The sequence below is a fragment of the Barbus barbus genome (genome assembly GCF_936440315.1).
Source record: "Barbus barbus genome assembly, chromosome: 47".
In the NCBI taxonomy this organism is placed as follows: Eukaryota; Metazoa; Chordata; class Actinopteri; order Cypriniformes; family Cyprinidae; genus Barbus; species Barbus barbus.
This window is the reverse complement of record NC_136725.1, coordinates 10,919,003-10,935,594: the sequence shown is the minus strand read 5'-3', so window position 1 is coordinate 10,935,594 and position 16,592 is coordinate 10,919,003. Positions and strand designations below refer to the sequence as shown.

Below are 16,592 nucleotides of genomic sequence, written 5' to 3'. Positions count from 1 at the left end.
AATAAGATGCTACATCTAGTCCACTCGGCTCAGATGGAGCCCTCAGGCACCGTCCTGTTACTGTGTCCAGTTATGTAATACAGCATGTCACTGCAGTTGCAGAGAGGGAGAGGTAATCATGCTGCAGGAAACATGACTCAACAGAATGCTGTCAGGATACCGCAGGGCAGAGAGAGTGAGAGAGTGAGATTCGACAGAAAGAGAAAGATCTTGCTCTACCTAGGCCACAGTCTTGTAGTGGTCATTACACAGATTTGGGATTTAGAGCTTCACTGTTAATTCTTACATTCACAAGCTGGTGTCACCCTAGAGGAATTTATTTTGCTTAGTGGGTTCTCATTTACAGCTCAGGCTATAAAACATAAACACATATGCAGTTGTATTACCCTAGTTGTGCTCAGTTTTCTCTTAGATGTTTCTTCTTAGAGCTATCAAAATGTATATGCAATACACAGCGCAGATAATTTGGTTTAAGGACAACTTGATGCTTTTTCTTCAAACTCTAGCACGTGCCCCTTATCTATTTAATTTATTTAGATAAAGTGGTGGCCAAAATAATTAGAACACCTGATAAATCTGAAAAGATTGATCTTTTTTGCCTCCAAAATATGATTCAATTTCATAATGTTCAGGAAACATGCAGATGGTTGCTCTGAGCAAATATTAGATGAAGTGAGTCATACTGTTTTTATCCACTTTTAACTTTAATATTTGGTATATCCACCTTTTGCAGCAATTACAGCATCTCTCTATAGTGTAAATATATTTCCTGAGAACTTCAACACTAATGTTATCCCATGCCTTCTGCAACTCAAGCCAAAGGCTTTCCTTTGAACGTACAATAGATCTGTCCAGTTTATTTTCCAACTCGCCTCAAATTTGCTCGATAGGGTTGAGGTCTGGACTTTGAGGGGGCCAGTCATTTTCAATGTTCCTTCAGATTCCTTTCATCACAGGTAGTTCTGGCAATAGTTCGTTTTATGGGTACTGTAATGGCCAGTTCAACAAAAACCTCTTAAATATGCCAACAAGTGTTCTAATTTTGGCCACCACTGTATTTATATATGTAGATTTATTATTATTATTATTAAATAATGGGTTTATGAATATGTAGCGTTTAAAGCATTTTCAGTTGAGGCTAATTTTTATTAATGTTCGAAAATTAGAACAAAAATATAAAAAAAGCACAAAAAAAATTCGAAAATTCTATTAAAAAGGAATGTAATGTAAATAGAATGTGAAGATAACTGTATTGAATTTAAGACAAAAAAAACACTATTAAATATGTATATAAATAATATAAATATGATAAAAATAACAACATAGCTGGTCTCATGGTGCATGGGATGCCATCACAAACTTTATAAGTCCCACTCTTGATTAGGAGCTCAACAAACTCGAGCGATCGACTCACATTGCTTTCATATGCAACTTCTAACTACCACATTCCTATTCACGATCATTCATGAAGACAGCACCAGTGAGAACAGACAGAGACAATGGTAGCTACAGCATCATTAGCCTTACAGAGAGAAGATCTTTCAAAAGGGCATTTTAGAAAACAAACGCGTGATACTTACTTTGTCTGTATTGATTCCTACATGTATCGGGGACTTTACCGATTTTTTTCAGGGACATTTCCTTAGACAATTAAACTTAACCACAGCGTCCTCAGATGAAGGGAGATTATGGCGACTTCTATGTTCGTTAGTGCATCCCAAAACACAACACTTGAAAAGCCTCTTTGGAGCTGACATTGTATATCTCCAGCAGCTACAGTAATCAGTAACGTTAATGGCAGAGGCAGACCACAGCTTCTCACTCAGGGCTGTGTCTATGCTTATTAGGCAGCATCACTAATGGGCGGGACTTTTCCCCCTCTGTGACGTGAACAGAGGGAGAATCTGTAACACTTCGTCCTGAGAGACTGTTTATCATTTTATTAGATTATAAATAAATGAGTGGGTGGATTTTTACCATTATAGGCTGGATGTTTTTACACACTGTAGCCACACAACTGTGTTCAAACACCTTTAAGGTTATCTTCTTGAATCCTTATCTTCTGTGATCTTTATAGATAATTAAATAAATTAAATGAAAAAATAGAGTTTGTTTTTTTTAAACAGGAATAATCCAGAACTTCCCTTGTCAAATATAGAACGAGGTGAGAAAATTCTGCTTCAGTCATTAAGTACTTGTCAGCAACAAAGGATCAATAAGAACTTGAGGTGGGCTGATGGGCTGTCAATAACTCCCAATTATGTGGAAGTGCAGAGAAGGGAGCAAAACAAAACACCGGTCACAAATCAGAAGTGCAAAACAAGGATTTGTAAAGAAAACTGTTAAAGGATTTCGTTATAAGACAAGAGGAGACTGGTGTTTTTTTGCTATAAACAAAACTTGGTTCTTGCGAGACTAGCATATTCTCACCAGAGCTAATGCTATGCCTGAGTCATCCGCTGCAACACCACACTCTCGTGAACTCAAGTACGACAGTTAGTGGAAGCTACAGATTACGGTTTATAAAGTAAACTTATAAATAATATAAAGTATTAAATATGGATATTTTTCACAAACATGGATATCAAACACATCATTTTGCTTCAGAAGGCCTTTATTAACTGCCCACCGATGTGTGGAGCACTTTTTATGATGGATGGATGCACTTTTTTGGGCTTCAAAATCCCCAAATCCCTTGCCCCCCATTCACTGCCATTATAAAGCTTGGAAAAGCCAGGACGTTTTTTTTTAAATATATCTATGATTGGATTTGTCTGAAAGAAGAAAGTCATATACATCTAGGATGGCTTGTGGGTGAGTTAATCATGGGGTAATTTTCATTTTTGGGTGAACTTTTCCTTTAACTGTACCTGGTCCTGAAAGTAGACCATGAGCTCATTCACATGTCCTAATCATTTCTTACTATTTCTCTCTCTCTCTACTGTGGGAATATTTCTGGAGGGAATGCATGCATAGCTGGGTACATGAGATGGGTCAGAAATAATCTGATCCTTCAAATAACTATTTTATTTTATTTATTTTGAGTGTGTGTGTTTTCAGAGGAGATACTTAAGAACACTTACTGCCTTAAGCATATAAACAATACCAACAAACTGGTCAAAGACTTCACCATTTAATAAAGCACTTGCCATATTTAAAGTGGAGAGTTTTAACAAAGCTAATGCACATGTGCTTTTCGCAGATGGGTGTGAGTCACCCTGCGGATCAGCCTCTGGTGTTTCAGTGGAAAAACTCACTTATACAGTATGTTTATCAGTTTAGGAGTATAAATTATGCAAAAGTGTCCTCATTCTGTGGTTCAGGACTGAACAAGTGTTCTCTGAATAGTGAGTAGAGGACCAGACCCCTGAGAGTTCAGAGGGGCTGCAGTTCTGGAGGGCTCTGACGCATCCATAAAAAAAACATACAAAAAAAAAAAACAGAGCAAATACGGAATAATAAAGCACTGCCAAGGGCATTACAAGATACATTCAATTAATATGCTGCATAATCTTAAATATTTTAAACATTAAATATAATCTTTTCTCAAAGTTTAACATGCTGAGACAACTTAAAATTTTCTGAGGAGTGTGGCTGTGGTGCTTTCAAAAAGCATGGTACATCAATTTCTCCTCAAAATATTGGATGAAAAAAAAAATTGTAAAAAAAAAAAAAAAAAGTGTATAAATCACAAATTTTTCTAAAGAAACATTGTCCAACAGAGACACCAGCAGATAAAGTTACAGCTGGAGTCTGTGTCTCTCTCACCTCCCCTGAGCCCATTGAGTTTTAACAGCGTGCATTGGATATGACTGGATATTGGATATGAAATACTATGACCAGAATTTACAGAGCTCTGATGACTGATCAAAAAAATTTGTAAAAAAAAAAAAAAGTCAAAAGTTAACTACTGAAAAGAATAGCTGAACACGTTCACAAATAAAATATATGATTTACACTGAACAAAATTATAAACACAACACTTTTGTTTTTGCCCCCATTTTTCATGAGCTGAACTCAAAGATCTAAGACTTTTTCTATGTACACAAAAGGCCTATTTCTCTCAAATATTGTTCACAAATCTGTCTAAATCTGTGTTAGTGAGCACTTCTCCTTTGCTGAGATAATCCATCCACCTCACAGGTGTGGCATATCAAGATTCTGATTAGACAGCATGATTATTGCACAGGTGTGTCTTAGGCTGGCCACAATAAAAGGCCACTCTAAAGTGTTGCGTTTATACTTTTGTTCAGTGTATATTTTGTTACTGCCTTGAGTAATTAATTTTGGAATAAATGTAAAATGCTAAAAAACACTTAACTTGATGAGATTCATACTTTTTAATAAAAAGAATATTGATTACAATGTTAATGTAAAAATATCAAATCAAAAAATATAAAATATATAAAATCGTGTCAATTTTTTACAAAGCTCATCGTTCTGAAAAGCACAGTGTGCTCTGATTGGCCAGCTATCCAATGCATTGTTATTGGCCGAATACCTCAAGCGTGTGATGGAAATGTTATGCCCCTTACCATATTTGGAATATTAACTTCCATGGCGGTGACAACAATACTACAGCAAGAATAAAAGTTACGCCTTCTTACTTTGCGTATATTTGGGCGGTGTCATGCAAATCTTCAAACACAGTGACGTAGATTTGTGGGGGCATGTTTTCATGAGGCGCAGATGAGTCTTAACTTTTAGAAAGAATATCTCTTTGGGTTTGAGACTTTAATCTTTGCGACTTTACGGATCTTAAATATGCACGAACAGCTTGCAACACTCCAAAGACAAAGGAAAACATGAAATCGCGTCATATGACCCCTTTAAAAATAAAATATGCATGGATGAATCATTCTTATTATGATCAATAAGACAAAAATCAACATTTTTTTTTAAACATTCCTGTTCTTATTGTGCACAATTCAGAAGTGCATTATTCCAAAGAAAAAATGCCTTTGCAATCTTTCGCCCAAATCAAAATGAATTGAAATGAGTTTCCAATTCCAGTGACAACATGTAGGCCATAGTCGAATATTTAATACTAATATTTTAATAAATTAACCAATTTGACTATTCAGAGAATATTATTACAGAACTCTCATTCAGGACTGGCTTCATTTTTGCAGTAGCACAAATCCAACCGATTCTCAATGGGTAGGTGCTGCACCACTTTTTCCTATTGAATAACATACAGTAGTTTAAGTTGGAAATACATCACATTATGTAAGTAAAATCTGTTAAAAATCAATTCAATTGATTTAATTTAGTATGCCTTTACAGTAGCTCAAACTGTAATGCATGCCACTACCAATGCCAAGGTAATAGGTTTCCCAGGGAATGCATGAACTAATGAATTGTATACTTTGAACGCTTAAAAGCATATATGCCAAATCCATAAATGCAGTGAATTAGCAAAGCAGTTGTGCTACCAAATTGTATTCAAGGGGAACATTACATTTGATCGTTATTTTCAACACAACTCACCGTCAGTATATTCCTGCTGTGTGTGGCAGCATTTTTTCAAGCTCTCCTGACCCTTCATTAATACCTCCTTCCCCCATTTCTCTCTTGCTCCCTCTTTCTCAGAAACGCCTTCATAATCAAGGAACAACAGTCAATAGTATCTGTAACCAAGCCAAGAAAGACTAATTCTCTCTAAGACCCCTCACACTGATAGAAATAACACAACACTCTGATCTCTTGGGAATAATTCAGATTCAAAATAAACCCCAACAAGCCTGTGGAGAAGTAAGATGACTCGAGAATGCTTTAAACGATTGTTTTGTAGAGGATGTGCATGTTGTCATGCTCGTTTTATCACATTACAGAACGCTCGATCTCATCAAACACAAAACACGTTTTGCATTATGCAAACATCCATGCATTGCTCAAGTGGCAATGGGACTCTTTTTTCTCATGCCATTTCACATGAACGCTGACATTCAGTCAGCTGTCTTCAAAATAAAGCTTCCCTGGTCTCCATCAGGTGTTTTTAAACTAAGTTCGTATCTGTCAGTGAGTTCAACATGCTAAGAGGTCTTCCACTGTAAGCTGCTGTACAAAAACAGTTACATTTTACTTACAAATGTAAGTAAATTTCCTGGCAAGCTGACAATTTTGCAAGACATATTCAAACCAAAACTAACGTGTTTTTCACATCACGCATCCTTCCATCCTAAGGCTAAAAATATATTTTTTTTAGAACTAACAAGTTCAGACAGTGATCTCTTTTGTCCCTGTCAATCAAACTACTAGCTCAAAGAATAACGTCTGCATATTAAACTATGCTATACATTTCTGTTTAAAGTCGGTGTGATTATGTAGGCATAATGTCATTTATATTACATGTTTGAAGGAATGACTGAAGGAAAAAAAAACATCTGCCACAATTCACTGAGACTGACTGTCAATAGACGTCAGAAAGCACAATGTGTTTCCCTTTTGAATAAGAACAAAGATAGTGTACATATTTTAGGTACACACAGACACAAGAATCAGCAAAGGCTTTTAAATAGAAACTGTTTGTATTATGATTATGAATGTGTGCATTTAAGTGCATTTATGAACTGGAATGGCCACTTGGGTGTCTATAAACCAGGTTGAATGAGCTAAACTGGTTCTGTTGACCATATTAACAACACCACAAACATATTACACCCAGCAGATGAATCTCACATCACAAGTAAATTGCTCTCGCCCATACAAATGCACAAACAAAACACAAGAATACCCTGATGGGGATGGTTAGGTAGAGTAATGGTCACTCGGGAAGGCATAACTATCACGATAAGGGTTGTATGTCACTGGAAAGGCATTTAATGTGATCCTACAAGGGAAAGAGCACAATAACACACACACACACACACACACATACATGAACAATGGCCATGGATGGCAATTCACTTCAATACACTAAAGCAGAGACATCTGTCAGCTGAGCTCCATTCCACTGCCCGTCCACCCATCATAATCTCCAACCAAAGGATGGAAAACGCCATTTGTGAGCATGACAATCCCTGTTTGACCTCTCAGCACCAATCAAGGGAAGTTCTACAGTCAAACCTTGTGTAAAATCGGTCTAGAAAAAAACATTTTATTTGGTTTTATGACAAAAAGCCTGATGATTGCTTCAGAATTTTGCCCAACTGCATTTGTATTGACCCAAACTGATGGTTGTGTCAACAAAGACAAGATTTATAAGTCATACTTGACTTTTACCTCTAAAGGAGATGTTGAAAACACTACACTTTCTAGTCTTATTTCATTTTCTCAGGAGCTATTATGTCAATGCCAGCTGGACATTCCTTTGAGTTTTTCTTTCTAACAGGCTTCACTCTTCAACACACATGCACACATAATGACATGCAAGTGCCATTCACTTGTCCATGCGCTTCTTACATATTTTATTGGACCACAGATTTAATACAGAGAGGAGGTCCCATTTTATATTAGGTGCATAGCAAACTATGAATCTTAATGTCTGTGAAATTGTTATGTAAAAAGTGTGTCATATATTGAATGTTTATATTAAAGAAATGGCTGGTGTGAAAGCAAAATCACAAATGAGATCTTTGTATCTTAGCTGTTTTTATAGAAAGAAAGGAGATTACATGGAGAGCAAATGGAGACATTTAGTTTCACACACCCTGAAAATTCCTCTATGATTCTTAAAAATAAAATAAAATAAACAAATAATAATTGAAAAGAGCATTAGAGCAATTGGTAATTAGAATGAAAACTATTAAAATCATTTAATTTAAAAAGCTAAAATAAAATAAAATAAAATATAAAATATTTATTTTACAGAAAAAATAAAGAATTTTCCAAGCGAAAATTCAAATAAAATTAAATAAGTACTACATTGACTAAAACTGAACTAAAACTAAATTAAAACTAAACAAAAATATTTTTTAAACTTTAAATTAAGCTACTGTTAAATGGAAACTGAAAATACAAAAAGCTCATTTAAAATATTAATAAATAAATATATTATATTAATATATGAAAAAAATGAATTTATAGATATAAATAAATCCTGTCTGAAAACTTTGATAATTGTCTTGAACTATGAAAAGAGCAACCAACAAGCAATGTACTGTAATTGCCCTCTATCATTGCTAATTAAAATAATTACTGACAGCAAACTTTTATAGCAAATCAACAGCTGTATTTAAGTATTGTCTACAAAACAATATTATGAGTTTCACCTGTCCTACCCCTTGATTGTGCTGTTATGTTGTCATTATTACATTATCTATGGCTGCCTGCTTGGATGATTACAATGACTGTAACACCATGTCACTATAATAGGGTGCAGCATTCATCAGTAAATGGGGAAAAATACATCAGAAGATCAGTTGCTGGACCATTAAGATGTATCACACATCTTCAGTCTTCAGACAGTTCCTAAGAGACGGGAAGATGCTGTGATACCAAACACACTCATCATGATTTGAATCATGAATTCAATATGAAGCCATCCAATTAAAATCTCAATGTTTTCCTCTGCGTGACTCGAATCAGTGCAAGCAAAGCACACTGATCACAAACGTCACAGGAGACAGCTAACATACTTGTGTTTACACACACTCACACTCACCTAGGTGCACATCTATACATTTCTCAGCACACAAGCACTGCTGTTTTACAAGCGCTGAAATCCTGGTGGGAGTTTATGACTACAGTATGTCCGTTCACTCGTTTTTTTGTGTGTGTGTTTGTGCATGCGTGTGTCAGAGATGCCCAGCTGACTGAAAGGGAGAGGCCAGACACTGCAGTAAATTATTCATCACAGACAGTCCTTCTCAAAGCTTTGTGAACGACAGTGTGATTAAACCCACGAGATGGATGAAGAGGTTAAAGGAGAGAATGAAAGCACAAAGGAGAAAGAATGAAGGATAAGGGGGAGCTCCCTGAAGCTGTACTCACGTGAGTTCTCGCAGCTGACAGAAACAGAGAGAAAAAGATACGGACAGGTCTCAGTGAAGCATCCAAGCACAGCCCAGCCCCTCATTCCAAAGAAGAAGATACAGCTAGATTAAAGGAGCAAATCCAGAAAGCGGGAAAAACAAGCAGACAGGAGAGAAGAAGCAGCAGCAGCAGGGCGTGAGCAAGCGAGGCTGTATAATGTGTGTGTGAGAGAAGAGAGAGAGAGACTCTGATGAGGAAGGAAGGGAAGGGTAGATAGTGGAAGGGTATTGGCTGAAAGGAAGGGAGGTGGGGGTGTGCTCAGCCAATGCTCTGAGTAAAGGTGCAAGGCAACAGGAAAATGGCAGAGAGAGAACACATCCTTTAGAGACAGAGGAATCTCTCCCACTGTATCACACACACTGCAAATAAAATCATATTTTTGTCTTGTTTTCAAGTCAAACTATGTAAACAAGTCAATATGAATCTGAAATGTATTTTGTTGATGCATGTTTCTGATGTTACTGTTAATAATTATTTATATGTCTTTCAATATTAAATGAAAATGTAGTCACGCTTCCCTCTGAAACGACTTTAATTTTCTGCTGATATCAATTGGGCCACACAGGCTATTGGATAGTGATCACCAAGAGCTGAATAGCTAATTAGATGTTGTTTTAGCAAACTCAGTCACTGACAAACTAAGTCAGCTTTTACTATTAACTTTCATGTGGAACATTTATCTTGGAAAGAGAGGTTACATATAGGTTGTGACCAGCAAGTTTACTTTAAAACAAAACTACTCTAGTCTTCATGGTCATATGATCCTTCAGAAATCATTTTAATATAGTGATTTGGTGCTTAATAAGCATTTCTTATTATTTTCAGTGTTAAAAGCAGTTGTGCTGCATAATAGTTTTGTGGAAACTGATTTTTTAAAGATTTTTTTGATGAATAGAAAGTTCAAAAGCATTTATTTAAAAAAAGATATCGCTTGTAACATTGTAAATGTCTTTACCATCACTTTTGATCAATTGAATGCATCCCTGCTGAATAAAAGTATACATTTTTAACCCCAACTTTTGAACAGTAGTGTACACTTTTATTAATGTACTTCTTTCATGTTTTTAGCATAACGTACAACCCAAATTCCAGAAATGTTGGAACGTTTTTTAAATTTGAATAAAATTAAAACTAAAAGACTTTCAAATGACATGAGCCAATATTCTATTCACAATAGAACATAGAGAACATAAATGTTTAAACTGAAAAATGTTACACTTTTATCCACTAAATGAGCTCATTTCAAATTCGATGCCTGCTACAGGTCTCAAATAATTTGGCACGGGGCAACAAAGGGCTGAAAAAGCAAGACATTTTGAAAAGATTCAGCTGGGAGAACATCTAGCAACTAATTAAGTTAATTGATGTCAGCTCTGTAACATGATTAGGAACACTTTAAAAACAATGTTCCTCAACGTCAAATTGCAAATCTCATCATCTACAGTGCATAACACCATCAAAAGATTCAGAGAAACTGGAGAAATCTCTATGTGTAAGGGACAAGGCTGAAGACGTTTGTTGGATGCCCGTGGTCTTTGGGCACTCAGATGACACTGCATCACTCATCGGGATGATTCTGTCATTGACATTACTTTACATAGGCCCAGGAATACTTCCAGAAACCACTGTCGGTAAACACAATCCGGCGTGCCATCTGCAGATGCCCACTAAAGCTCTATCATGCAAAAAGGAAGCCATATGTGAACATGGTCCAGAAGCGACATCGTGTCCTGTGGGCCAAGGCTCATTTAAAATGGAATGTTTCAAAGTGGAAAAGTGTTCTGTGGTTAGAAGAGTCCAAATTTGACATTCTTGTTGGAAATCACAGATGCTGTGTCCTCTGGGCTAAAGAGGAGGGAGACTTTCCAGCGTGTTATCAGTGTTCAGTTCAAAAGCCAGCATCTCTGATGGTATGGGGGTGCACAAGTGTATACGGTATGGGCAGCTTGCATGTTTTGGAAGGCACCATGAATGCTGAAAGGTATATAAAGGTTTTAGAGCAACATATGCTCCCCTCCAGACGACATCTATTGCCGTGAAGGCCTTGTGTATTTCAGCAGGACGATGCAAAACCATATACTGCAGCTATTACAACAGCATGGCTTTGTAGTAGAAGAGTCCGGGTGCTGAATTGGCCTGCCTGCAGTCCAGATCTTTCACCTGTAGAGAACATTTGGCGCATCATTAAACGAAAAATACGTCAAAGACGACCACAAACTCTTCAACAGCAGGAAACATATATCAGGCAAGAATGGGACCAAATTCCAACACCAAAACTCCAGAAACTCATAACCTCGACGCCCAGACGTCTTCAAACTGTTTTGAAAAGAAGAGGAGATGCTACACCATGGTAAACATGCCCCCGTCCCAACTATTTTAAGACCTGTAGCAGGCATCAAATTTGAAATGAGCTAATTTTGTGCATAAAATTGTAAAATTTCGCCGTTTAAACATTTATGTTCTCTCTGTTCTATCGTGAATAAAATATTGGCTCATGTGATTTGAAATTATTTTAGTTTTCATTTTATTCAAATTTAAAAAACATCCCAACTTTTCCAGAATTCGGGTTGTATTTAAAAGCATGTAACTTAAGTAATTTTTTTATATTAGATTTATGCATAAAAAAGTTCTAAACGGGTAATAAAAATAAACTTAATCCAAACTAAATCCTAAAAAAAATATATAATAATAATAATAATAATGATTCAGTTATGTTCTCAATGTAAATGTCTCGTTTAGATATTTTTATAGGAACACAAGACCAAAATACTGATTAACAACATTTTTGTAGTGTACAGCACTACATACCTATAGAAAACACACACACACACACACGTACACGCACACACAAAGGATATGTCACATGTTCGTGATCTCAAATAGAAAGTCCTTAAGAGTTCAAATCTGAGAGGCAAATGTACAAGAAAACCAGTGACAGTGATGGAATTTTTTTCTGCGGGCACATGGGCATCTCAAGCCCTTTTATAGGTTTCTCAGCACACTGTGATTCAAAATCAGGGAAAATGCCCTATATATATATATACTCTATACATATACACATATATATATGCACAGTTTTATTTTATTTAACTGGTTTACACTCTATCTGCCATGTGCCTTATGCCACTTTATCTATCTCTTTCTTTATTTTTCTTCAATGTCCTCATTTGTATATCTGTATAGTTGTATGTACATATGTTTAAACTGTATTTATCTGTATTTGAACGTCTACTGTCAGTGTTTTAAATGTTAACTGTATGCACCAAGGGTCTGAGAGTAACGCAATTTCAATTCTCTGTATGTATGTGCCGTACATGTGGAAGAATTGACAACAAAGCAAACTTGACTTGACTTGAAATGAGGGGAAAATAAGTGATAGCAGAGAAGAACATGATAGGAGAAAAATCAAGGGGACAAGATAATGACTGTTTAACAGCATGAGAGCTAATGAAGATTAATGACTACAGAGGCAAAGAGAGAAAGATATTCACTACACAGGACATACAATAAGACCCAGCAGAGCAGAATGGAAAAATAATAGTGCTGAAATTTCTGCTTGGGCAACACGAGTCACTTAAGTCACATCAGTCTTCCAAGACAAGCTAAAAATATCCTTAATGTCAACCTAAGGAGAAAAACACATGGTAACATCTTGGACTGCAAAGTCACAACCATTTGAATAAGTTTCCTTGACATCTAGTGACAAATTGAGTTCATTTCATCACTAAGTACCAACCTAAGGGTTAGAATGGGCAGAGACAAGCTGCTGAGGGCGTGGCTTAATTCATAAAAGCAACAACTGCATCCATGCTAAAGGAGGTGGGCCGGGCTTGATCGCATTCCTTGATTTGATTGCATGAGAGAGCGATGTTACCATGGAGACTGCATCCAGTGCAGCAGAACCCAGATGGCAGACTGCCTCGTTCCCCCTCCTCCTCCTCATCCTTCTCTTTTTCTCTCTCTCTCTCTCTTTCCCTGGCAGCCTGGAGTAGATTCATACAGGAAGTGTACAGACCTGCAGGACCCATATTGTAAATTGCATGTGACTGCAACACAAAGCCAGCACTCAGCACTGTGTGAGAGTGTGTATTTGTGCTCTATTAGTGGTATGAAGGCAGACCTCTTCAGGAAGCCTGAGGGTGGTGATGCCATCACATGTGATACTGCAGATTCCCACTTGTGGTTTGGAAAATAGACTCTCCAAAGAGCACTAACGAAATACACTGGACAACACTGCAGTCTGCTCTGGTATATTATGATATATGGATATGCACACTTTTTTTTTCTTGCGTCAAGTAGGGTGTTTCATCAACCGTAAGTGTTTTTGGCCCTGCGGACTCGCTTTAAACACAGTTTTCACACTCTTACTAGATTATTTAATTTGCCATTTATGTAATTTGATGCATAGGTCTATACATTCTGTAATTTTTTTCATTGTTTATATTATCATTTTAAATTAAATAATATTTTATGATGTATTTTCATGGTTTAAAATTGTGTTTAAGAAAGTATTAAGATTAAGAAAATTAGTCACAGTAGGTAAAACAAAATTTATAATCAAGTATAATCATAAAGGAGAATAAATAAATGAAGAAGGCATAATTAAATGTTTTCAAGTTTTATAAAAAAAATCTAATAAATAAAAGTTATATATTTAGAATATTTGTGCACCACAAAATTCTAAAACCATTTCCTTTCCTTTTTTCTCATCAAGCATCTCATCGAAAGAAGTTGTTCTTAACCAGGGGACCGGGGCCCCATTAGGGGTCCTCAGCAAAACTCCAGGGGGCCCCTTAAAATAATTTACATTTAGTTATATTTACATAATCTTCATTAAAATGCTAAAGACATCATATTTTGAGTTTATTTCAAAAGAAGTAACAGAGGCACATATCAGCTTAGATATGAGGGCATTTGAATACTGTCCTGTACATTGGAGTACAAAAGGTTAAGACCCATACATAATAAACCACTTGCATGTCTGATGTCTGTGATATGCAAGACAGCAAAATACAGCTAAAGATAGGCAGCAACATTTATCGGGGTCTTTTATTATGTTCAATATTCTCATATATGCAAACAGGGAATTCCAGTGCTTAATTACTTAATAACCGACTGGTATGAATGAACTTTAATAATCACTAGAGTTAAAAAGAGGTTTAACTCCCAGTTGCCACTGTCTGCACTAATGAGAGCATTGCACTGAAAATAAACCACAGGGATTAAAAACCATTTTACAGCTCAGTCTTAATTAATTTAGGAACGAAGTTCACCTACAATGGTCCTGCAGCACTTTACTTACTCAACAATATGTGTAGGTAAAGTTTGAAACTGGTGTGATGAAAGCAAGTAAATGTATTTCTCAATTTCTCCTTCAAATACTACACCCATTCATTATGATACTTAAGGTTGAATGAAATTGAATATGAGTCATTTGGTCACCATTGTTAGTATGTCTCTGTTTGTAACTGTGTGGAAGGTCAAATATAGGTAATATCCAGTTTTACTCATGACTCGGGTAATAATCAGTGAATGACTTCACAGGGTCACATCCATTTTCACACTATTTCCGGCAAACATGGACCAGAAATGACTGTGAATGCCCAGCATTTCCTGCTATCAGCTTCCTCCCATGCATGTCTATTGGGCCATGAATTCATGCTGAGCCACAAACAGAAGTCATATTGAGAAAAGCAAATTGTGATTATCACAATTACATTTTAAAACCAAAATGCAACATTTTATCCACTATAAAGGATTCATTTCAAACACACCATCATAATGGAGTAATCAACTTACCACAACATTTTGCTACTTTCACTGATCAAGCTGAATTAAAGTGAGGCATGATTCCAAATGATCTATAAAGAAGATCGAAACATAAACTAGTTAAAATTAATAAATAAATCTTAAGACAGGAGGACATGGCAACACACGAAGCTTTGAAATTGAGCCGCAGTTCCACGAGTATAAATAGCGAAATGGTGAAAGGAGATAATTTTTAATTATTTTTTTTATTTTAGATAAAGTTCTCACATAAAAAAAACGAGTTGCCATGGCTAGTCTTATGTTACAGACGTCCCCACACGCAGTCAAAATCATTTACAAAAATATAGCGACATCTCCTGGTCACTTTTGATACCACAAATAATTACTTGGTGTGGAATTCAGTGGGAAAAGCCCAGCTGAGCTGAGCCCACTAAGAAAACATTTAATTACAAACGTAAACAGAAATTATGTACTATTAATTGTTTAACAGCCTAAAGGCAATTCACTGTTATTCCTTGTATAACTCGCTCCGCAGCTTTATAGCCTACTTGCTTACTATGAATGAGCCATCTGGATGATGCCATGCTAATGTTTATATTCCATCACAATATCAATCTATTAAAGCTATTTTAAAATATATTATAATAATTTTAAGCAAGCACACACACTGCTGACAATGTAGATTCAAGTTTACTATACGAACTCGCAGGTTGCTGAGTAAAATCTTAAAAGTAATCTATAATCTAATTTAAATGTAAATGATTGCAGTAGTCAGGCAAGATGCAAACTTTTCTCTCCTTTTTTAATATTAAAGAATTGTCAAATAAATAACCTACTTACTTTAGATGGCTCAAAAGGTTTGTAGTGTTCAGGCTGGAGTATTGTCAAGGAGAGAGCTGAATCCCGAATGAAGTGATCCTGTCCTCCTTTCCTTCTTTAAAGCTCGGGTTTCTTCCTTGTTTTCTTCTTCTGTCCTTTCTCGCACACATGCACGCACACTAAGCATGCCTGTATGAAAGAAGAGTCTGTGCTCTGCAGCTTTTTCCAGGGGGTATTATTTCACTGAAACACCAGCCAAGTGAGATCATGCACTGTAAACATACACCATCACCTAGACAACATGGCAAACTCTCCTTATTTCCTTTTATCTTGATGAACAACAGCAGAGAAAGAGACTGTTGCATTAAGACTGCAGCAGAAATAATGTACAAGGGAAACAGACAAAAAAAATACAGATACATGACTGAATAGTGAGATCAGCACCATTCTGTACAGGCGGCCATATAATCTTTAGGTTGGCCAGACTAGCAGTCCCTCATGCTACAGTGGAAACTTCTTATTGCTTTCTTGGTCATTGCCCTCATGTTGAGAACTGCTGCTTTAATAAGCACTCCTCCTTTGAAAAACACCCTCATCGTTGTCTCTAGAACACAATAATGCCATACAGAAAATGTGGCTTCAGGGTCAAATTTTTGGGGAACAAAACACACGTAACATGCTTCAAAAGGTGGGATCCACACTTTATTACATGAAAATGAGACAGACTTTAAAAGACAAAGAACAATAAAACATTTCAGTCCCTGAAATTCAGTTTTGTGAACCAATAAAAGCAGCTAGTTAGACATAATGCTGAACTAAAAACTAATAAAATATCAAGACATCAGCAAGCATCATAATATTTGCATAAGAACACAAAAGAAATCAACAGTGTTGTAAGACAAGTTCCCATTTGTCTACATTCATCATATCCTTTATGGCAACGTAAAATCCTTGTAGGACAAGCCATGTCATCTTAACCAACAGTTCCTGCCCTGTTTCTTTCCCCGAAGCGTCGGAAGAAAGAGACA

At 36.3% G+C, this 16,592-nt stretch overlaps 2 protein-coding genes across 2 annotated transcripts in view; both read right to left on the bottom strand.

Annotated features, from left to right (window-relative positions):
- trim3b (tripartite motif containing 3b) overlaps positions 1–15,707 on the bottom strand; it is a 33,781-nt gene extending 18,074 nt beyond the window's left edge. Inside the window, exons 1-2 of the mRNA XM_079410549.1 lie at positions 15,586–15,707; positions 14,776–14,837 (exon numbers count right to left, since the gene is read on the bottom strand). The gene's annotated coding sequence lies outside the window, so the exon portion shown is untranslated. The remainder of the gene's footprint in view (positions 1–14,775; positions 14,838–15,585) is intronic.
- Positions 15,708–16,255: 548 nt separating this feature from the next.
- Positions 16,256–16,592, bottom strand: part of fhdc3 (FH2 domain containing 3) — a gene marked incomplete at its 5' end in the record, with an annotated part of 8,137 nt that continues 7,800 nt past the window's right edge. The window contains one exon of the mRNA XM_079410211.1: positions 16,256–16,592. This exon is cut by the window's right edge and continues 1,100 nt beyond it. Coding sequence (XP_079266337.1) covers positions 16,538–16,592 — 55 coding nt within the window. The 3' untranslated portion in view covers positions 16,256–16,537.